Source organism: Mytilus trossulus, chromosome 5 (genome assembly GCF_036588685.1).
Source record: "Mytilus trossulus isolate FHL-02 chromosome 5, PNRI_Mtr1.1.1.hap1, whole genome shotgun sequence".
Classification (NCBI taxonomy): domain Eukaryota; kingdom Metazoa; phylum Mollusca; class Bivalvia; order Mytilida; family Mytilidae; genus Mytilus; species Mytilus trossulus.
Genome location: NC_086377.1, coordinates 27340052 through 27363821, shown reverse-complemented (window position 1 = coordinate 27363821; position 23770 = coordinate 27340052). Strand labels below are relative to the sequence as shown.

Sequence of the window (23770 nt, the reverse complement as noted above, 5' to 3'; positions counted from 1 at the left end):
AAATAAATATAAAAAATTTAGACAAATATTTCTGTAAAGAACTTAATTAATAAGTTATATAAGTATCAATTTTATATAAAAATCGTTTCTTTTTTACATATAAATGGAAAAATTACAGTTCGGAATGTCTAATTTTGTGTACACTGAACCTACACAAGGCCTACATCGACTATCGACTGCATGTAGACAAAACATGATTTAAGCTACATGTAAACATTGAGTTTTATCAATGGGAACGTAATTATGTTTAGTTTATGTGTGAGTTACACTTACACAACACCGAGTTTAGGTCAATGTGAACACGGCCTGAGTCTTACGTATTAACATCACCTGGGGATTTTTTAAAATTATATTTTCATCTATTTACTTTAATCAGTATTTCGATTGATTTTTCACACGATGACATGTTTCTAAGAACAAATATGAGCTTAAATTTAAATAATTTATAATCAATCAACAAAATCAATAACAAAAATACAACATTACATATAACTAATAATGTTAAAATACTCATTTAACACACTCATTTAACACATTTTGATCAACAGACGATATGTACACAGATAATGTAATAAAATAGATACTGTATGCAAATATAATTTTGTAAATATGTCCCTGTTTTCACAACAATATTCATTATATGTTAACCCTGAGTGTAATAAAACAAAATTGATTTGATATCACAATAACCGTATATCCTTATTTTGATGATGCTGCAATGCACAGTTAGACTGTTTTTGTCCTAATAGATTTAAAATCATAGGTTTCCAAAATCCCGCGCATTTTCATCTTCATCGTCCGTTTTCCAACCTTGTAGTAGGCTTTCTTCATCTTCTGACATTTCATACCTTTTAAAGATAAATTAATCATTACATTCTTTGCTAGAATTAGCAAACTATATCATGTAATCATACTACAGTCAAACTTATCTTAACGACGATTCAATGCATCAAACGGTCGTCAAGTTTAAACATAAATAAATATATTTGAACTACTGTGAATTCATTATTATTCGTTGGATACCAATTTTCGTGATTTTCGAGGGTACAGATGAAACACAAATTTAAATGTTCAACGAATTACAAATTATCTCTCGGGTTTTATTCAGACTTTGGCAAGCCCATGAAATTACATATCCACGAAAGGCAAGTTTTCCGCAATCCACGAAAAGGCAAGTTTTACGCAATCCACGAAAATTGGTACCCACGAAAATAAATGAATCCACAGTAAACGGGCGTTTTCAGACAATCCCAAATGTTTCGCTCTATAATTTAACTCGTTTCAGCTATCACCTGATTAACATGGTCAGCGGTCACCTAATTTTCGAATGAATTCATCATTTCAACTATTAACAACGGTCTTTTTATTGCTATTTTCTACCAAAAAATTTCATGACGAAAAATATATGTCGTCAATATTAACATATTTAAAATTTGTACAGCGCCAAAATCCTTCCGACCTTTTCCATTAGACTGCTCGCAAGTACGATAATTTTACTGATTGAAACCCCTAAAACAATGTGCCACGGACGATATCGATATTGGAATTTGCTAAAACCTAGTTTAAAATGTCACCTCTCTTGAGTTGAGTCGAGTTGCTGATTAAGATGGTACCCAAAACTTCAACTAAAATTAATTTGGCTCGTTTAATTTTCTAAAAATTTTGACAAAGTATTAACTTTGACAATTTGACAAAAATGTAAAAATTTCAAAAAATTTGAACCAACCATTTTATCAGAAAAATTACACTGGTTATATAGCAGTTTGACAAACACTTATTTTAATCACTGAGAGGCTTAATATTTCCTTAACAACACAACGTAATCAAAACAGTTAGCTGATTTTACAGTGTTAAATAAAGGCAACAGTAGTATACCGCTGTTCAAACTCAAAAATCCATGGATAAAAACAAAATCGGTGAAACAAACTAAAACCGAGGGAAAAACATTAAATATAAGAGGAGAACAACGACACAACACTAAAATGTAACACACACAGAAACGGACAAAGCATCAGACAAAATCCCACTAGAATAACAAATATAACATCAAAACCAAATACATGAATTCGGGATAGACATGTACCGTGACACGTCTTATCGCAATCTGAATTTACACTCAAAAATAAAAGAAAACAAACGACACAACGTTATAATGTAACACACACAGAAAAGAACAATAATATAACAATGGCCATATTCCTGACTTGGTACAGGACATTTTTAAAAGGATAAAAATGGTGGGTTGAACCTGGTTTTGTGGCATGCCAAACCTCGCACTTTAATGGCAATGTTAAATATAACATGGAAGTGACAACATAATATTACAGGAAAACAATAACAAGAATGTGTCCATAGTACACGGATGCCCACTCGCACTGTCATTTTCTATGTTTAGTGGACCATGAAATTGGAATAAATTCTCTAATTTTGCATTAAAATTAGAAAGATCATATCATAGGGCACATGCATACTAAGTTTCAAGTTGATTGGACTTCAACTTCATCAAAAACTACCTTGACCAAAAACTTTAACCTGAAGCGGGACAGACGGACGAACGAACAGACGGACGAACGAACAGACAGACGAACGGATGCACAGACCAGAACACATAATGCCCCTCTACTATCGTAGGTGGGCATCAAAATAAATAGGAGAACGTAACATTGAAATGACAATATAATATTACAGGACTTCAATACAAATAAATAGGAGAACGTAGTAGACAAAGATACACATGATTAATAGATAACAAAAAGCATCAGGTTTAAAATTTAATACGTCAAAAAGGCCCAAGACTCACCAGTGACGCCCAGATATAAAAGATCGAAAGTGAAAAAAAAGTACAAAGTTGTACAGCACTGAAGATCAAAAATTGAAAAAGGTTGTGTCAAGTACGGCTATGTTTTTTATGGGATAAGAACATCCATTATTATTTAGAACAATCAATGCTATTGCAAACAGTAAATTGTATCAAACGAATATAAAAGATATACATAATGAAACTACTAAAGTATTGACTAATTACAGAAAACAAAACCCGAATACATAATGCAAAAACCAACACAGAATTGACACACCCGACTCATTCCAGGCCTCAACGCAATAAATATAAAAATTAAGTACATTTTGTACCACCTTAATACAGGTTCGACTTTTCAAATAATCAATAATACCAAATTTAACACAGGTGTTTTTTTTTAAAATAAAGAACAGTTACAATGTCCCAACGCACTGCACATATTTTATTAATCCAAGGTACAAGGGAAACAACTAGAACACTTTTATTGTTATCTGTCAACATTTTAAAAATCAGATTGATAAAGATCTGACAAGAATTGCACCCGTGAGAGTGCTAACGATGCCATTTTCAAAAAAGGAACGACGTTGGCATTATTCAAACCCTTTTACAAACTTGATGACACGATTAACTACAGAAAGAATTGAGTTGCTGAATAAAAGAACGAACGTAATATTCCTATACCCCCGGAATATGCCAGGGTTGTAGAACCATCACGGTGAAACCAGAATATTAAAGAAACCACCAAACACTACAAGGATTTCTTGGACAGTAAATCTTTGCATAAAAATACGACGTAAAAAAAAAAGTTTGAGTTGTTACTTTCTTTTCCATTTGTATGGTTGAGATTTTTTTATTTGACTAGCCAAGTTGAACCAAGCGGTTATTGTTATATCAGATTACAAACGCCTGATAACAAATTCTTACTAGATCATAATGATGAGTTAAGCATAGCTAAAGAAATCGTCCTTGTTCAGAAAACCATTGTTTCGTTCGTCTTGCGGTCAGTTTAATAAGTTGACTAATTTATGAAGGAACTAATGCATAACACCCTCAAATATGGCGACACAATAGATGTAACTATTGCTAAAATTCATCGATTGAACCTATAAATACGATGAATACACATTACAGTCATACAAAAGTAGGTTTACATACTCATAAATAGATTCATTGTCTTTCTATATTTTACTTAACTTACCAAGGCTTTTCATTTGATTTGTACTCTTCTCCGTCCTGAAAAAGTAAAATGAATATTTATTTACCTCCTCAGTAATGTTCTTATAAACTATATGCACATATTTGATAGTTTCTGGTTTTTTTTGTTTGCAGCTCGAGATGCCATAGAATTGCAATATGTGTGTAGTTCAAGACTGTGAATGCGATTGTCCATTTGTTTGATGTGTTTTATCATTTGATTTTGCCATTTTATAAAGGAATTTCCGTTTTGAATTTTCCTCGGAGTTCAGTGTTTTTGTGATTTTATTTTTTTCAGCAAATTTTGTTAGAGTTGCCATCGCCTTGATAATTTGATAGCTTTGTAACTCCATTTATGTGTAGTTTTGCTAAGGGCTTTTATAATACAATTTTAAATACCCAAAGTGTTGCTGTAATCATACAGAACGTACATTTATCGAAAAGGAAACAGAAAAGGCTTCATGGCATAGATATTATTAGTCGTATTAAGCACAACGTTTTGGAATTTTGGGTACTCAATGCACTTCAACTTTATAATTTGTTTGGCCTTCTGACTATTTCTATCTGAGCATCACTGGTGAGTCTTATAAAGATGAAACACACGTCTATCGTGTCTAGTTATAAACCTGGTACTCTTTAGAACTATCTACCCCCTTCAAATGGAAGTGTTATACCGTAATTTCTAAGATCATAAGAGTCCAGCCTGAATCTATCTCTTAAAGTTCTATTTTAGGTACTATGGTTCCTTACAACCTCATGAACTAGATAAAAAATGTATTAAATAAAAAATGACAGTATCCAGACTTGAGGTCAAGTTTTCAAAATATTCATTAACGAATGATTCGTACATTACATATCCAAGTATTAACTAATCATATTTTCTTAAATTAATGAATGTATGCAGTGCTAACACAACAACTGTGTCAGCTTTTCGAGAATACAAACATTGAAATCTCATATACATCTACCAATGCAATACTGTTCTTCTAGCTATTTTGGCATTGGTGTAGATAAATATAAGTTTGAAATGATTCAAATGCAATTTCATATTGTACATGTTACTATCATTGTATGATGGTTTAAAGTTAGATTTTGTGAACTTTATTGGTTGTTGTCGCATGCATGCAAAACAAACCAAAAACAACACCCAATAAAAGGCACACGATCTAGAATGAAACAATCGTACAATGATAATTACAATTACAATATGGAGAATCATTTGAAACAACACTTTCGCTTTCCTAAAAAATCACAATATGTACTTTTCCCTATCAACGGTTTCGTATCTTTTCTTTTATAAAAGAAATGCATGCAATAGCAGTGATTGGATGTAACAGGTTAAAAATTGAGAATTGTCTCCAACATTTGAAACTTACAAGTGCAGGACAATTGATTCTTTCGTAATTAAATAAACAACGGTATCAATTTAACTAAACCAGATTCGCCTTTTGACAACTTATGTCTTTTTAGTGATGCTGAAGGTAGACATTTTTATTATCCAACCCTCGTAAAAACGTTAAAGAGCTAGTAAAACTAAAACGGAGCCAATTCTTACTCAGTTACGTTGTATATGGTGCGAAATAAAAACATGCAATGCATTAGACCATTTAACCAACCACGCCTCATCAGAATAGATCAATGGTATAGTTAATTAAATATGACGATCACTATTTAAACGAATCCATAATGAAGCACTGCTAATTGTGTGGAGGTAACCAACTGGGACTGAGCAATGACCAACAGTAGAACTGATCCTGGCCAATGATGATAAGATTCTATAATAAGGCATGATTATGCATTGGTTACTGTGGAAAGGTTACCATGTGTGACTGAAAATTGACCAAGCCTAGATGATGTATATTGTAATATAATGCTCGTGAAAAGTTCGTCCTCAATAGTTAAACTTCATTAGGTATATCACAAAACACAAGTACAATTCAGAATTATCAATGCATTTCTAAGGATTACTTACCGTTAGAGAAACTTCGTCCCACTTCAAATCATTTTTTGCTCCATCATGTGAACGATCATAACTTTCCAAGAACTCCGATGGGGTTATTTCACGCGAAGGACCAACATTCTCAGCACTAAAAAGTTTCACTTTGCTTTTATTTTTGATCTTGCTAAAAATGCTAGTTCCTCTTTTGGATTCCTTGTTTTGTTTCAGTTGTTCCTTGTTCAAAGAGGGTCTAGGAGCTGGCTTCGGTACTTTGGATGGATTAGACCGACCCAGCTGTCTACCCGAAGCTGTTACTACAGTTTCTATGACGTCAGTTCTATGTGCGTTTATCTTCTCCACTGATTTTAAGTGTTGGTTCAGACGATGCTGACGCAACATTTCATCAGGCAAGTCTTCATTGTCAACATTTAGACGCACACGACTATGACCATCGTCAATATCGTCTTCTTCCTCGTTATAGTAACCGTTGTTTTCTTGCCACCATTCGGAACCGGAATCATTCGATTCTCTTTGGAGTGTTTCAGTCCTTGATGTCCAATCAGAATACTGATCTGTGACAGTTTGGTCTGACGTCAGAGTTGATGTGTAAACAGACTCTGTTGCACTAGGACTTTCCAATAATGGCACTTCCGGTGACGACATTATATGACTAACAATATTATCTGTATCGTCATTACAATGTTGACTTGCATTTCCATTAATGTTTCTTCTATCTTTTGAACTAATCTCATCGGACAGAGCTGTTTTTACCACATCAGCTCTTTTCTCTTGGCTTGGAGTTCGACCTTTAAGACTTTTAGTTTTCGTATTACCTCTCTTCAGTTTAGAAGGCGATTTTTGTGTGTTCCCTTCTTTACTACTATTGTCAGGGTTATTTTGAGGTAGTTCATGATGCGTAGAGTCCACGGGAAAGGACTGTAATTTTAAAGACTTTTTAGTAATGGTAAATGTTCGATTGCTTGTGGAACTACTAGAATTAGAAGTACTCTCCTTATCTGAAAATAGCGTTTCCGGTAGCTTATATTTTTCTATAAATGTCTGCATATGTTGTTGTACCGTTGTTTCAAAATGATCACCTTTATCATGCTCTAGAGTTTTTATCATATCCTTATATGAAGATCTGAAATATAAAAAAAGGAGTTACAATTGTATATACCAAAAGTATAAATCGCATTATTTGCTTCAATTCATAATCATTTAAATAAGAATAATAGATATACACTGTGTGGTGTTTTTTGACGACATTGGCACTTCTTTTCAGGTGAAATCATGTATGATACTTAAAGAACAATTCTTGTTTCTTGTTAGTATTATTATTTTAAATGTCATTGAAATAACTTTTTGAAAATCCTTGCTTTTATCCATGTACTCGTTTTCGAATTAACCATCAATACATTTTATAATAATAAAAAACAACGTGACTGATTTAAAAAACAAAATTAAAATTGTATTTAATGTTTACAATTGTCAATAACAAGAAATTTTAGATAATTGAAAAAAACCTCTTAAGGAAAGGCAATAAAATACAACTGGTAATGTTGATGCTTATAAAACAAATCATTGTGAAAAATCACCAGGTGTAATGACCAAATAATTATGTATGGTGTGTAAGTAATGTAAAAAAGATTTACCTAAAATTATTGTACGGCTTTTTATCAGGAGAACCGTCTTTGATTTCCTTCCCATCCGCATCTTTCAATACCTCACGGAAGTCAGTCAACACTTTAGACAGCATACTGTTAGCATTAGCAATAACCGAAAAGTCAAACAGATCTTGCAGGCGTTCAGATTCTCCCTTGATAGTTTCTAAATGGCAACTGAGAATATAAAATAGACTTATAGTAATCACAAATATCAACCAGCTCATTAAATAAATTGCACAATATAATATATTTGTTATATGTTATGGCGATCCTAAAAATAACCTTTTTAGGTAAAAATGCGTTATAAATTCGAAATTCATAAAAAGAACATTCAAGTTTAGCTTTGAAACGAGACAAAAATTGTCATCCATAATGATAAATCGTGACGTCCATTTCAATATTTCTGAATTTAATACTTATTTTTTTTTTACATTATATAAGCGATATCATTATTGAGAAAATAACCTTTGACCACCGGACAAAGATCCTACGTTAATTCGGAAATATCTTACGTTAATACGGAAATATGTTACATTAATTCTGAAATATCTTACGTTAATTCTGATGCATCCTCCATTGAAGCTAGCACTGCAGCTAACTGATCGTATATACAGTCTAAAGAAACTAAGATATTCTCCTGACTCTCCAGAGTGGACCTCATGGCTTCATTCAACTGTTCCTGGTATCGTGAAAGCTGGGATTCAATCTGTAAATGTGTAACATAAGCTTTATCGATTTTGTTTAAGATGAAAACTGTTTTCTAAGACGGTTTTCAAATTTATGAGTACAAACAATTTCTAGGGAAATATGTAATGAAATAATGAATGATAATCAGTTATCTGACCGTTACAGAACAACTGACAAAAACAACAACTATTACCAATGTTTTTTCGCCTGATGGGGCGGAGCTTACGTTTTAATTTGCATAAGGGCGGAGCCTACGTTTTAATTTGTATAAGGACAGTCTATTTGAAGATGTGTATAATAAGAATAATGACAGTTTTAATCATAATTGATTTCTAATCACCTATTAGTGGCAACATAGGAATTTACAAAAGAATGACTGGATACTTCATTGATGAGTTTATTTTAAAACACCTATCTATAGATGAGCTGGTTTATTATGAGCAAACCGGTTCAACTCCGCCCAGTCATGAGAAATAAAGTGAGTAATAATAAGGCCGATCTCTATTTAATTTATTCACACCATAGCCATTTTGGTACTGTCACCAATTATATTCATGGTATCATAGATCGATGTGTGTAGTTTAAAGTTCTAACAATAGTGAGGTTAATTTCTATATAAAAAGCAAATGATAAACAACTGGAGATAGAGCTTGAAAGCATTTTGAGGTTGTTGAAATATGTAGAAAAGATTGCTCTCATATATTCTTGTTAATAAATTCATACAGATTAAGAGAACGAACAAGGTAACAAGAAAATAAAGACAATTTCACTCGAAAAGGATAGACAGATATGTATTAAAGCAACAATCGTCGTATAATTGTGTTCAAATCTAGTTCCCCCATGTTAAAAGACATTGCCTTGTTGTGTTTTGTGTATAATAACGCAAAATGTGCAATACAAGGATGTATGGTCCTTATAAATTTTAATAGATATATACATACCATAAAAAAAGCGTCGTAATTTGAAATCTTAGAATTTGTCAACCTGTAAAATAGGATACAACATTACGTTTAAAAGATGAAAACACACTGTAAATCAACTATGGACGAATTACAATAGGAAGGACCGAAATACAAATTACGACTACGACTGTCTCCATTAGATGATTCATTTATAAGGTGACTTTAATAGTTTTTTGAATGATGATATAGATATATGATATTTTTCATTTCTAAATAAACTCATCATAGATATCAGGACTAAATTTAGTATATACGCCAGACGCGCGTTTTGTTTACAAAAGACTCATTAGTGACGCTAGAATCCAAAAAAGTTAAAAAGGCCAAATAAAGTACGAAGTTGAAGAACATTGAGGACCAAAATTCCTTAAAGTTTTGCCAAATACAGCTAAGGTAATATATGCCTTAGGTAGAAAAGCCTTTGTATTTCAAAAAAAATAAAAAATTTGTAAGATTCTTCTCTTAAAACATCATACTATAGATAAAATATAATGTTTGATACATTTGTTTCCCTATGTTTAATTGTGAAAGCAGAATAAACATAATTTAAAACACAAACTTTAAAACGACTACAAAATTTATGTAAAAGTAGTTTGTGTGTTATGAGGTGATTATCACAATACCTGACTGCTTTATTATACTGGTGTGCAGCTTCTCTTGCAAGACATCGAGAACTTTCAAACAATAACATAAACCCGTAACATTCCGTATGGTGATTATGTATGGCAAGCTGTATAGGACATAATCCCTCCGAGTTCTTGGACCAAACATCATACCCATTATCCAACAATATCTGAAAAGAAGAATTATAATTAGTGTAATGGCTTTACGTGGATATTTGTGATACAGTTGTTAAATTGATGATGGAGTTATAGGCAATGAGTTTCACTATATGTTGATAGATGAACGTTACGTCCCGAATGGTTTAACAACCAAGCATTCAGCACTTTTGTAATGGGTTTTATCTTGTGTCGTGAATTTCGACAGATATACAGATTTTTTTTGGATTTGAGTGATCTGCAACTTCACATTTAGTATGGCCTTCTAACTGTTTTGATTTGGGTACATACAGGTTTATTTGTAAAAGTGGAACTATACAGATTTTTTTGGATTAATGATTTGCAACTTCATATTTAGTATGGCCTTCTAACTGTTTTGATTTGGGTACATACAGGTTTATTTGTAAAAGTGGAACTATACAGATGTTTTGGATTTAAATGATCTGCAACTTCACATTTAATATGGCCTTCTAACTGTTTTGATTTGGGTACATACAGGTTTATTTGTAAAAGTCGAACTAATTCAAAATCAGCGTGTTATACGGAATACCCACTGACACATGTGTAATCTAATCGTAACTAATAAGTCTGGTGCAGACGAAACGAGTGACTGGTGTCTCAAATTATAGTCACGTTATATAAATATAGCTTAAATTAATAGTGAAATGTTTGTGTACGATAAATTTCGCGGTTAAATGTCTACCGCGAAATAGAGAAAATTAGACACACGCGAAAACTTGCCTATAACATAACAGACGTGACATTAATCTTTTACATTAACATTGGTTGCATTTTTCTATCGATGTATACAAAAAGAAGAGTTTACCTGTACTAAGAAGAAGAGTTTACCTGTTCCAAGTCGGGTATATGACAGTTGTTGTCCATTCGTTTGATGTGTTTTATCATTTTTATTTTGACTTTTGATTAGGGAATTTCATTTTGAATTTTCCTCAGAGTGGAGTATTTTTGTAATTTTACTAGTTAGTAGAAGTTCATTGGTACCTGTAAACACCTGAGATGACCTTTACTTGTAGCCTCGTGCGCAGCCGTATTACCAAGACTATCTGGAGGTAGTTCCAGTGGATTGCCCTCTCCTTTAGGGAGTAAATTCAGCAAAGATTCCAAACATTCAGGCTAAGGATAAAAGAAAAGATGAGTATTTGTACATATAGATAAGAAATATCTGAACAATCGTTTAGAAAATCAGAAATCTGCTATTTAGAAAGTATTATAGCTTGGAGGTTCAGAACTTTGTTACTTCAAAATTACAGGTCCTGTGTGAAACGTTAGACCCTTTCACTAGCAGGCATCAGATTTAACGTTCCTATTCAGATCAAAAGTGGTTGCATCCCGTAATCCCAAAACGGAAAAAAACTAGTAAGCATATATATAACTGTTGGATGGTTCGATTTCAAGAGATGACAATATGTATTAACTTAATTTATTTGTTTAATGTAATCCGCAATCAGCTGATTAATTTCCTATTACACATGGATGATATTAATGAATAAGCAGAACAAAAGCGTAAATTGTTGAAGTATCAGAAGCTTTATTAATGTTTCGTTGTACTTGACACTAGTGGGATTTATTTTTTTATTTTAATGCTCGTAGATAACAACACTATATTTGATTTTGCCTTCCAATTATTTCAATATTAGTACACCTTATCGCTATTTGGAAATCTGCGCCGGTTAACACAAGAATATGTGCAGCTTGAGCCATTGACCTTATACAACAATCATTTTTCCTTTGTGGCGTCAGATATTTTGCATTTTGAAGTCAAATAGGTTACAGGAACTTTTGTGATGTCCATGCAGTAATGACGGGCAAATAGCGATAAGGTGTATTCTAGCCCCATTAATTGGTCTTGAATTGACGAAACGCACGGTTGCTGGACCATATTGAAGGCTGGCATCTTTGATCATGTTTATAGACACCTGTCTAAAGTTGAATATCGAATATCTAAATGTCTGCTTTAATTCGGGCACCGCTGTTTTTGTGAAGTTTTGTGAAGACAAAACTGGCATTTGGTGTACCAGACATCTGTGATTAGGATGTCAGACACCTGTGATTAGGATGTCAGACACCTGTGATTAGGATGTCAGACACCTGTGATTAGGATGTCAGACACCTGTCTATAGCTGAAGAACGTCTGTTGACATCTAATTGTCGGTTTTTGTCAATGAGTTTCCATCTCATTGGTGTTTACAATACTTTATTCATGTGATATATAAAAATATATGACTGTTTTTACCTGATCGTACTGAGCTGCCATATTAAGTAGTCTAGGCACCGTTAAAGATTCCAGTACTCCGTCAGAACGGGATTTTTCAAGTAAAATCAACATACATTCACATTTTCCAAGCTACAAGATAGATCATAAAACATAGAAATGTGTTAATAAAAGGATATATAGATTGCCTTACCCTTATTTAGCACATCTTTTATGAATTGTGGGTCCTCAATGCTATTCAACTTTGTACTTGTTTGGCTTTGTAACTATTGTGACCTGAGCGTCACTGGTGAGTCTCGTGTAGACGAAACGCGCGTCTGGCGTATTTAATTATAATCCTGGTACCTCTGATAACTTTTATTAATTGTCCTAAGCTGTTCGATGTCTGTACCAAGTCATAACAGGAATATAACAGTTGTCCATTCGTTATCATTTGATTTTGCCATTTGATTGAGTACTTTTCGTTTTGAATTTTCCTCGGAGTTCAGTATTTTTGTGATTTTACTTTTTGTATTGATGCAAAAGATGGACGAAAGATACCAAAAGGACAGTCAAACTCATAAATCTAAAAATATCGATTTTTGAAAAATCAATTTCGTTATATTCAAATTTGCACTGGTATTAACTCTGGGTTTACGCCATATGTTCTTAATTTTGCTTCTCACACAACTAGGCAATTTCATCACTGAATATGTTACAAATATCAATAAACAGGTACTTTCAAGAAATTCTACAATCATAATAAAGATTTCCCTATATTTTGACTGAACTGTTTATACGGGACTTTGAATCTGTAATTTATGAGTTTGCTTAACAGAATATCTTTTAAAGATACATATTTGAGTCAGGCTTTTTGATCTGCAATAGGTTCTTAGGGAACTCAATGTTTAACCAGAATATTTCTGAGGCCACAGACTCGTTCCAATCAGCTTCGAACTCCGGAAAATGGCTATTAGTATCTTATAGTTTGTTTCTGTGTGTGTTGCATTTTAGTGTTTCTGTTGTGTCGTTGTTCTCCTCCTATATTTGATGTGTTTCCCTCAGTTTCAGCTTCTAACCCGGGTTTTTTCTTTCTCGATCTATTTATGAATTTCGAACAGCGGTATACTCCTGCTGTCTTTTATCTAAGTAATATTTACCTTTACTGAGTATTCTAAGGGAGACAATCTGTCGTTATTGAGTTCTGAACACATCTGAGGATATTTAGTAGATAAGGTTTTTGTTGAGGTAGTTTTGTCCTCTTTGACACATCTATGTAGTACGGTGTCACCCATTCGGTCTCTTGTTTTTCTCAAAGAATCATACGACATACTGTTCAATGTGGACGCCTAAATAAAGAATAGCATAGTATTATATGTATATTTTATAAAAACAAATGGTACAAGAGAAACACTTGTCCTTCTCAATTCATTCGGCATATTTGTAATACCATCCTTAACGTAACACAAAAAAACAAAACAAAGCTGATTAAAACATTAAAGGTACCACTTTTACTGCCCCAGATACGCATGTCTCTTCAGTGATGCTCGAGTCCAAAAACAAAATACAAACGTTCCATAGCTGATAAGAGAACCAAAAGTAAAGCCAATCCCGGTCAAGAAATAATCGCATAATTTATATAAATTACCTAATTTAAAAAGCATGGGATGAAAATATAAAAAACTTTTTACCTATATGTCTTTGTTAATCTGCAATCCATCTGATAACTTTACAATCGAATGGGCGGCAGAGTTTAGTATGTTTCTTAAACTTTAACTTGATGAAGTAATGAGATATAAACAATTTTTTAATTGCAGACAGTAAACTTAGTTAGATGAAAACATTGTAAGATAAGTATAGAGGAAATAATATCCATGTTCGCGTTATAATTTAAAATAAAATTACCAAATCAGCATCACTCTTTGACAACAGTTCATCAATAAGTGTTTCACTCTTTTTCGGTGTCCTTCTTGCTGTACCCGTAGACGAAGCAGTTGAGTGTTTTCTCCTCGGAACAGAACTTTCTGATCGACTGGAATCGGAAGGAACCGGAGGTAGACGACGAGAAGAACTACTGTCACGTGACCGATTACTAACACTGGTCCTACGACTAACATTATCACTTTCTTTCACTATGCTGCCATTTTTAACTATTCCCTGATTTTTATTGGAGTCTTTTTTCGGTGATGTATCACTTATAGTAGAATCTGGTTTCCCTGAAGGATGTTTATATGTATTTGTAATATGTTCACAAGCATCGATTATCGCCCCTGTAATGTCGCCGTTTTCTTTAGAATCTGGTTCTTTGATCGGTTTCATATTCTCCTTACCCTTCTGCTTCCGGTTGAAAATATTACCTATCAGCTTTGACCTTTTTGAATCACTTGACCTTGAGTCCTCATCACTTAGTATCATTTCCTCTTGAGGGGATTTGTGGACAAGTTTCTTTTTCAATCGGTTTTGTTTTGCAGGTGAATTAGACGCTTTCTGAAACTATAAAGAAAAGGCTTTGTATTACAACAAATACATATCTTTTTTACTATTCAGTTGGATGTAACAGTACATTTGTAATCGATATGCTGAAATCAGACTGACGAAGAAAACCAGAAGCTCGCGAGTAGACTGAACAGTAGGGGGATTGACAAACTATTGAAAGTAACAAGTAAACCTTTTTCTTTATAATAAAATTTTCTTTTCCATTATATTCTAGAAGTAATTTAGTCTTATATTCTTCCATTAACATCTTTTTTTGGTTTTGGCCAAAAAGTATGTAGGGAATTCTTACCCAGTTGCTATGACAATGAAAATGAGAGCATGTAGTGTGAGAAAATAGTAAAGTAATTCTTTATACATTCAAGGTGTTTGTCAGTTTTAAACAATTATTTACAACTGTTCACAAACATGGCATAACAGTAAATGCAATCTGCTGTATCAAAATTGATCATCAAATAAAGATGCGCACATCATTCCCTGTTTTTGGGAATACTATAGAATTCTAAAACAGGGAAAACGTACTATCTGCTAAAATAGGAAATATGTTCATTTTATACGCATAAGATCTTTGTCAAATTTAATAATGGATTTATATTCATAACATGCTAATACTAAGGTACCAGGATTATAATTTAATACGCAAAACGCGCGGTTCGTCTACATAATACTCACCAATGACGCTTAAAACCAAATAGTTATAAAGCCAAACAAGTACAAAGTTAGAGTATTGAGGACCCATAATTCAAAAAGGTTATGCCTAATACCGCAAAGGTAAGCTAAGCGTAAGCATCTACCTACTATCACATCTCGAAAACACCTCTAGTGTAAAAAAAAATTAGTAAGATGTGGTATTGTAATTGTAAATGCGACAACTTTCCATCAGAGACCAATCGACGAAGATGTGGAGGGAATTTGCATCATCGTACGACCTTCAGTAATGAGCAAAATCATGTACATCGTAAAGTAAACTATAGAAGACAACGGAACATACCGGAAATGAAAATATAGGACTTGAATCTTCAGAGGCAGCAAAACACTCGGAAATAGCATCATCAATGACGAATTCTCTGACGTAGTTATCAAAGTCTTGTTCGTTGACGTATGGGGCCGTTAACTCTACCTCAAATAGGTCTTTCTCATTGTATCTGTCTCTTAGACTCTGCATTGTAAGGAAATCTAAAAGAATAATAAAATAACATCGGATAAATTGATAAACCATGAATATTCTACTATATAAGAGACCAAACTGCCAACCCGATAACTCTGAGAAATAGAGGTACACATGGTACATAGACAAAACCAATAATCAACACATTTTTATATAGCATAGTATAATAAGGTAGGTTACTGCATGTAGAATAGTGGCATTTTTGTCGAGCCTGTGACTTTTGTCGCAAGAGCAAGACAAAGCAATCCTACATTCCGTCGTCGTGGTCGTCGAAATTTAAATAACTTTCTTAAACTATCCTGGATTTCTACGAAACTTGGACAGATGCTTGTTTATGATCATAAGAAAGTATCCAGTAGTAAATTTTGTAAAAGAAATGCGATTATCCGTATTTTACTTATACATGGACTTAGATGTTTTGCCATTTAACATAACATCCACTTTGTTGTTAAAGTTTTTAGAATTTTTATTACTTTCTTAAAATATCCTTGATTTCTACCAAACTTGGACAATAGCTTGTTTATTATCGGATCGGAAATTGGTATCTAGAAGAAAATTTTGTAAACATTTACTTCCTGTTTTTCCATTTATTACTGATAAATGGACTTAGTTTTTCTTCCAGTTAACATTACATACAGTCTGCAATTAAAGTTTTTAAAAACATTTATTAGTGATTCATAAACCATCCTAGCTTTTTACCAAACTCGGACAGAAGCTTCTTACAATTAAAAGATAGGTTCTAGAGGAAAATATTCCCCCATTTTTATTGAGCCTTCGACTAAAATCAAAAGTAGGCGAGACACTGGGTTCCGCGGAAATCATACGAGGTTCTGTTTTTGATACCGACTTTATCAGGAAGATAAGCAAACAAGCCCGAATTTCATTGATAAATTAACGTGGAGAGATAAGAAAGCATAACTTTGCCACAGTATTACGTGGCACCATTAACTTATACATTTTATAAAATAGTAGGTAGTAGGATCAAAGGAAACTTGTACAAATTGCTGATAACCAATTATGTGTGAACGAACGTCTATCCAAGCTGTCGGGCATTTAAAACTCATTAAGATTTACAGGACTATATTGTAAGTATATAATAAAAAAAAATGTACAAAAACATAAATAATTATGATGTTGTCTTCGTAATTTCAAAGATTTCATATCCATAGTCTCCATGGTATCATCACATTCAACTATTAATAAGTTTTCCGACGATGTTTTGCTTATCACTAACACTTACAGGTAATATTACAAATTTCTTATTACTAGTTATTAATTAATTATTTTCAGTATTGATAAGGCATCAATTACATTGTCGCATTTAACAATTAAGGTGACTTTTAACAATTTGATGGTGTCCTTTAAATTACAACTCTTTTAAAACTATTTCACACGACACCGATTGAGAATTACTGACATTACTAGCCAACGACACCTTCGTAAAATAGGAAAACACACAGAGACTATAACAGCAACAAAACAAACAAACAAACAAAACTACATGGATACAAATATAGATGAACATTTCAAAATTAAACGAAGTTGTACAGTTTTCCAATAATGCATCTTTCAATGACAAATACATAATAATATGTAAATGCAATTCATATATGACAAAAATAGAATGACAGAAATGAAATATAAATTAAAGAATGATTATGGTGTCTACTACATGAATTCCAACATGTTTAATTATGTGATGTCACTGTCACGTTTTGCATGTAGTTTAGTTCCGTGTCCATACCATTGAAAGTAGATCCAGAAAAATATATATATGATACATTAAAAAATGATTGGTTGTTGGCTGTTTAACGTCCAGTGGCAAATATTTCATGCATGTTCAGGACGATATAAAGAAATGAATCTACTACAAAAATCTATCTACTACAAACAGACACCACACAAAGAAGCAGGTGCCCTAAGGGTACATTTTCTAAAAAAAAAATCAAAATCGTTTGATTGTTTTATTGAATTTATTGATTGATATACATGTACAAAGATAAAACCAAAATATAATAAATTTTAGCCATGATTAAAAGGACGAAAGATGTCATAAATCGAAGTTGTCTTAATACAAAAAAAATACACAGTTATGAAACATATTTGTGCACAAAAAGCGCATACAAATGCTTACCTAACATTACCTCTGGGTTGTCTTCCGCTATAGATGGCGTGTCGATCAGCGTCTCCATGCTTCCAACGTGACTCAGGGAAGATTCAGAGTTATGTAGAGCACTGGAAAAGAAGAAAGCATTATATAAAAATACTAGATCGATTGGTACCCAACCAAATCAGGACTCTTTTTTTTTCCTTTCATGGACTGTCGTTAGGACTGAGGAAAGAAGATATTCTTTGTCAGCCAACAGGAACAGATATAATGGCATTGTCTGTCTATAAAAAATTTCAAGGGAAACAAATATACATTCAATGTGACACTTACAGTACGGTATCAAATTTACAGTAAATTGGTTTTCTGGTGGTCTTTAAAATGTTATTTTTTCTAACTGAAAGACCATGCAAAGACATGCATTGAAATTTAAAATATTTGTTAAGCAAGAAGAATCCCTCCTAAAATTGGTAAAATTGTGGCTTCGCCTTAGTACATATCTCATTAACATTTCATTAGCCTACATTTTCATGTGATACTTGTTACTGGACGTAACGCTGCAATCGTACAATCTATACACTATTCCCTTCCAGCATAACATCAGCATCTTGTCTAATTTAATGATCTTATATGTTATTGTACAAAAAAATGTGTAAGAATAGGTTAAGAAAAAAAATCGCTGAAATATTCGAAATATGTAAACAATGGCAAAGAACAGAGGTCTGTTAAATTAATCAATTGATGTTTGCTCTTTACGCCGCATCAGCACAAAAATTCTATATCGCAGCGATAAATGAAAATTAGAAAATGAGTCACATAAAACTATAAAATGCAGCCATTGCCATTTTAGAACCATTTCACGTTGGCAATACTTCACAAGTTTAATTATGATTAAATATGCAATGTCAGTCAGGAATTCCGGTTCTATTTTTGTTTTACATATGGTAATTTATAACCAAAACATTATGGCGTTATATATGGCGAGACACCTAGATTAATGGGTAAAAGAAAGGCCTAAAAGAAAACTAGAGTTATAAAGTATGGACGATAGGTGGCCTGTCTTGTCTTCTTCACTAGTACATACCACATCTCTTGAAATGATAATACTTTTGAAAATGTATGTGTGGGTGTGGAAAAGGGAGGGGGAGGGTAGAAAATTTTAACTACGTTAACCCTTCACATTTTATGTGCATGTTACTTTTAAGGCATTGATGTACCCGATGAAGAGGTGTTTTTTGTTGACCCTGCACCGTATCCTATAAAAATAATATTTAGGGTGTGTGAAAACAACCTTCACTAACGTGATATTTAATCGCCAAACAAATAGCAAGAAAAAAAGAAAAATCTTTTAACATCGTTACTAACTAGCGTATATTTTGTATAAATTTGAAAAATTCTTTGCGATTTTGCTGCCCAACCGAAATTTTAAATATTGATGCAGTCGATTTTGGTCCCAATAAATGTTATATTCAGTGTATCTGTTGTTTAGATGTTTTCCTTTTATATAGTAGATGTGTTTTCCTCGGTTTTAGTTTGTAACCCGGATTTGTTCTCTCTCAACCAATTTTTGACTTCTGATTAGCGGTAAAATACTGTTGGCTTTATTTATATATTAAAATAAATGTTATATATTGCTTATTTTGAGAGAATATAACCTATAGCAAAACTTCTTTAAATCGCATATATACACAAATGAATGTAAAACACATTATTTTGTAAATAACATTAAATAACATAACAGTCTGTTTTAGACAGAAATATGTATATCTGTGTTACATATTTTGTTCTCTTTTTACCTGAGAAACATGCAAGGTTACACCTATGGACTAGATTTATGTTAAATGTATATTTACAATTGTTTCAGTGTCACGTGTCAAACCAGGACATCTTTATTACCACAACATACTATAACTGTATATAGTTTAATGTCTGTATACTATATATTTGTCGCGAAATAGTGTCAACCAGAAATTGCAGGAGTTGAAGGGTTTGTAGGGACCTTTTAATAAGAATGTGTGTGTCTTACACGAGACAACCCTGTATTACCACAACATACCATTACTGTACAGTTTAATGTCTTTCTAATATATATGTTTTGCGAAGAAAGAGTTTCAAACGTTACAAAAGATGGAGGGGTGGAGTGATTTGTAAGGGACCTTTGAATTCGAATGCGTGTGCCCTTGCCCAGGACAGCCCTTTATTACCACAACATACCATAATTGTAAAGTTTAATGTCTATAAACTGTATATGTTCGCGAAAGAGTGTCAACCAGAAATTGAAGGAGTTGAGGGGTTTGTGGGACCTTTCAATAAGAATGTGTGTGCTTTGCCTCAGACAACATTTTATTACCACAACACACCATAACTGTACAGTCTAATGTCTGTATACTATATATTTGTCGCAAAAGAGTCAAACAAAAAATAGAGGGACTGAGGGGTTTGTACATATAGGGACCTTCAAATTAGAATGTATGTGCTTTGCCCGAGACAATATTTTTTTACCACATGGATACCATAATTATACAGTTAAATGTCTGTATACTATATATTTCCCGCAAAAGAGTGTCAAATGATACAAAAGGTGAAGGGGTGAAGGAGTTTGTAGGGACCTTTGCATTAGAATGAGTATACCCTTGCAAAGGACAATCTGTATTACCACAACCTACCATAATTGTACAGTTTAATGTCTGTATACTATATATTTGTCGCGAAAGAGTGACAAACAAAAGACGGAGGGGTTGAGGGGGTTTGTAGAGACCTTTGAATTATAATATTAGTATGTATACCTTGCCCAGGACAACCCTTTATTACCACAAGATACCATAATTGTATAGTTTAATATTTATATACTTTATATGTGTCGCTAAAGAGTGTCAAAAAATGTAGGGGTTGAGGAGTACATGTACATGTAGGGACCTTCAAATTAAAATGTGTGTGTACCTTGCCAAATGAGTATATCATACTATGATAAAGATCAAATGTTTTAAAATCTTAACGTAACATTCTAACGATAATAATGTTCGAAGCAGTATCTTCCTACCCTTTCGGAGCACATGAGATCTCACATCTCACTCAACAAAACAGTGACACTAAAGTATAAACGCTCAACACAACAGTGACTTTAAAGTATCATCACTCAATAAAATAGTGACACTAAATTATGATTACTCAATAAAACTGTGACACTAAAAGAGAGGCGAATGATACTAAAGGAACATTCAAACTCTTAATTCGAAGAAAAACGGACAATTCAAGGCAAAAAAACGTAGAAAAAGAAAGGCTGTATGGCGAAAACAACCTGACATGAGATCACCCTCGGTGTTAAATGAGGTTGTATTGTGCTCCGGCAGGGAACGTAGACCCTGAATCAAAGTACCATTAAATCGAAAGCCCAAGAAGGTTAACACTGCTAGTACATTATGTTTATAAGTGAATGAATGTAGATCTTTGTTTTATTGTTTTATGTGGTAACTGATTATGTGTCAGATTTTTTTTTCACACTTAAAAAAGAAGATCATTGATACTCAAAGAAACCATTCTACTCTTGGTAAAACAGATTTTTTGGACATTGCTTTTTTTTTCATATATATATATATCTTTATTCTCACAGACCAAATTACAAAGGTATAGTCAGAGATAATTATACATATTTCAAAATTACATAAATAAATAATATACGAAAGAAGATAGAGGCATTCACAATTGTTCACCCAGAAAAGTTCAATTTGTTATTGATCTCCTTAATAAGTTTACATAGTTCGTTCAGTTTTGTACATTTTTTTGAATTCATAAAGTCATAAAACTTCAATGTGTTTGGTCTATTTCTATAGTAAAATGCAATAGATTGTTTTCTACAGTTATCAAAAGCTAAACAATTCACAATGTAATGATATTCATCACCAATGGCATTTGAATTACCCAGAAAACATTATCAGTTTTCTCTTTCTATGTTTTGCCATCTTCAAATTTCTATTGATTTGCTTGATTTGTTTTTCCAGGAACAGTTAAAGTAAGTAAAACATAGTAAACTTTACATGTTAACTGGGGATAAAACTTCACTTCAATTAGTTAAATCAACAATTTACATTTATTTTATTTAATAGACATTCATGACATTGTTAGATTTTCTTTTCAGTTACAAAGCATTAGAGAGGTATATTATGCTGTGTCAGTATCTTTTAGAGCTAATTTCCTAATGCTTGGTGTGTAAGACTTTGGTTTGCTTACTTGCTTTATTTGTATAAACGTTAGCTCAAACATAGTTATTATCATTGACATCTGCAAACAATGTAGGCAGGCATAGACAAAATTGTATAAAATGTATATTTATCTAAATTTGATAGAATATTATCCCAATTACAATTGTACAATATACAAAGAAAGCAAGCAAGCTAACCAAAGTCTTACTTTACCTGCATTAGGAAATTAGCTCTAATATAATATTTTTTAAAACTCTGTATAATTAAGTTTTTGTTCGAGCATGTCAGACCATTAATGTTTTTGTGTTTGTTTGGATTTAAAAGAAATAAATTATACATTGAAATTAAAGTTTGATACAATCATTATGTTTAGATTTGAATAAAAGAAGATATACATTTGAGAACAGTCTGGGCTTGTCTTATTATTACATTTCGATGTATATTTAAACCTATTAATAAACTTATATGATACGTTCGACTGTTACTGATAGAAACAATTAAAGTGATATCATTTGATTAATTGGTCAGTAATGTCTTGCTCGGATTTAAAATGTGTTATTAATTTCAAAAAATGTGAAACTACCATGTTGTATTTAAATATAAAACTCTGCAATCATTACTGAAGTATTCATTTACAAAACGACATCCCCTCCAAAACCACCAAACCCATAAACTAGGGGAAAAAATAGATTTTTTTTTCATGCTTACCATATTTCCTCATTGTGCTTTCCATCCCGTTTAAAATGAAAGTTATTAACACTCCACAATGGAGAATATCTTTCCTTTTGATTAAACAAACAAATATATTTTAGAAATCCGCTCATTGTAGAAAATTAAACTCGCTACATGTACAATTTGTTTAAATTCTATAGTTTTTCACACTATGTGACTGTCAAATCTAAAAAAAAACTAGTTTGTTTACTCCATTGTTGATAAAATCCGCTCGTTGTAAATCACTTAATTCGCTAAAAGTTGGTTAAATTCGTTAGTTTTGCCCACAATACGACTCAAATCTCAAAAATCTAGTTTTGTTTACTCCATTGTTTATAAAATCCGCTCGTTGTGAAAAATCAAACTCGCAACAATTTGTTTAAATTCGTTAGTTTTGCACACAATACAGCTGTCAAATCTCAAAAATCTAGTTCTGTTTACTCCATTGTTTATAAAATCCGCTCGTTGTGAAAAATCAAGCTCGCAACAATTTGGTTAAATTCGTTAGTTTGTCACACAATACAACTGTCAAATCTCCAAAAATCATCAAGTTCTGTTTATTCCATAGTTAATCCATTTTGATATGACTATGTTTGTGATACTTCTAACCTCGGGTAGGTAACACAATACTTCCATGTATATTTCTCACAAGTTTAACACACAAACTGCCGTTTGACGTACGTGTATATACACTCCCGTGTCAAATAAGTCATAAAATTCACATATTATGATTGATCACAATTGTAGGTAATTATCTATTTTACATATCTCAAATCTCCGTTTCATATTTCTATCAAATTTATTCTTTTGTATAACTGAAAATCGTTTATTTTCATTTCGTACTTAACGGATAATTTT

General features: G+C 32.5%; 1 protein-coding gene across 1 annotated transcript; it reads right to left on the bottom strand.

Annotated features, from left to right (window-relative positions):
* Nucleotides 1-531: 531 nt before the first annotated feature.
* Nucleotides 532-23110, bottom strand: LOC134717809 (uncharacterized). Its single transcript, XM_063580302.1, has 14 exons — nt 22910-23110; nt 18030-18130; nt 15719-15903; nt 14140-14727; nt 13395-13583; nt 12277-12387; nt 11025-11156; nt 9867-10036; nt 9226-9268; nt 8152-8303; nt 7586-7771; nt 5967-7074; nt 3999-4033; nt 532-848 (listed from the first exon to the last, which is right to left on the bottom strand). Exons 1-14 carry the CDS (start codon nt 23023-23025, stop codon nt 758-760), a joined length of 3207 nt encoding a protein of 1068 aa, XP_063436372.1. The 5' UTR covers nt 23026-23110; the 3' UTR covers nt 532-757.
* Nucleotides 23111-23770: the final 660 nt, after the last annotated feature.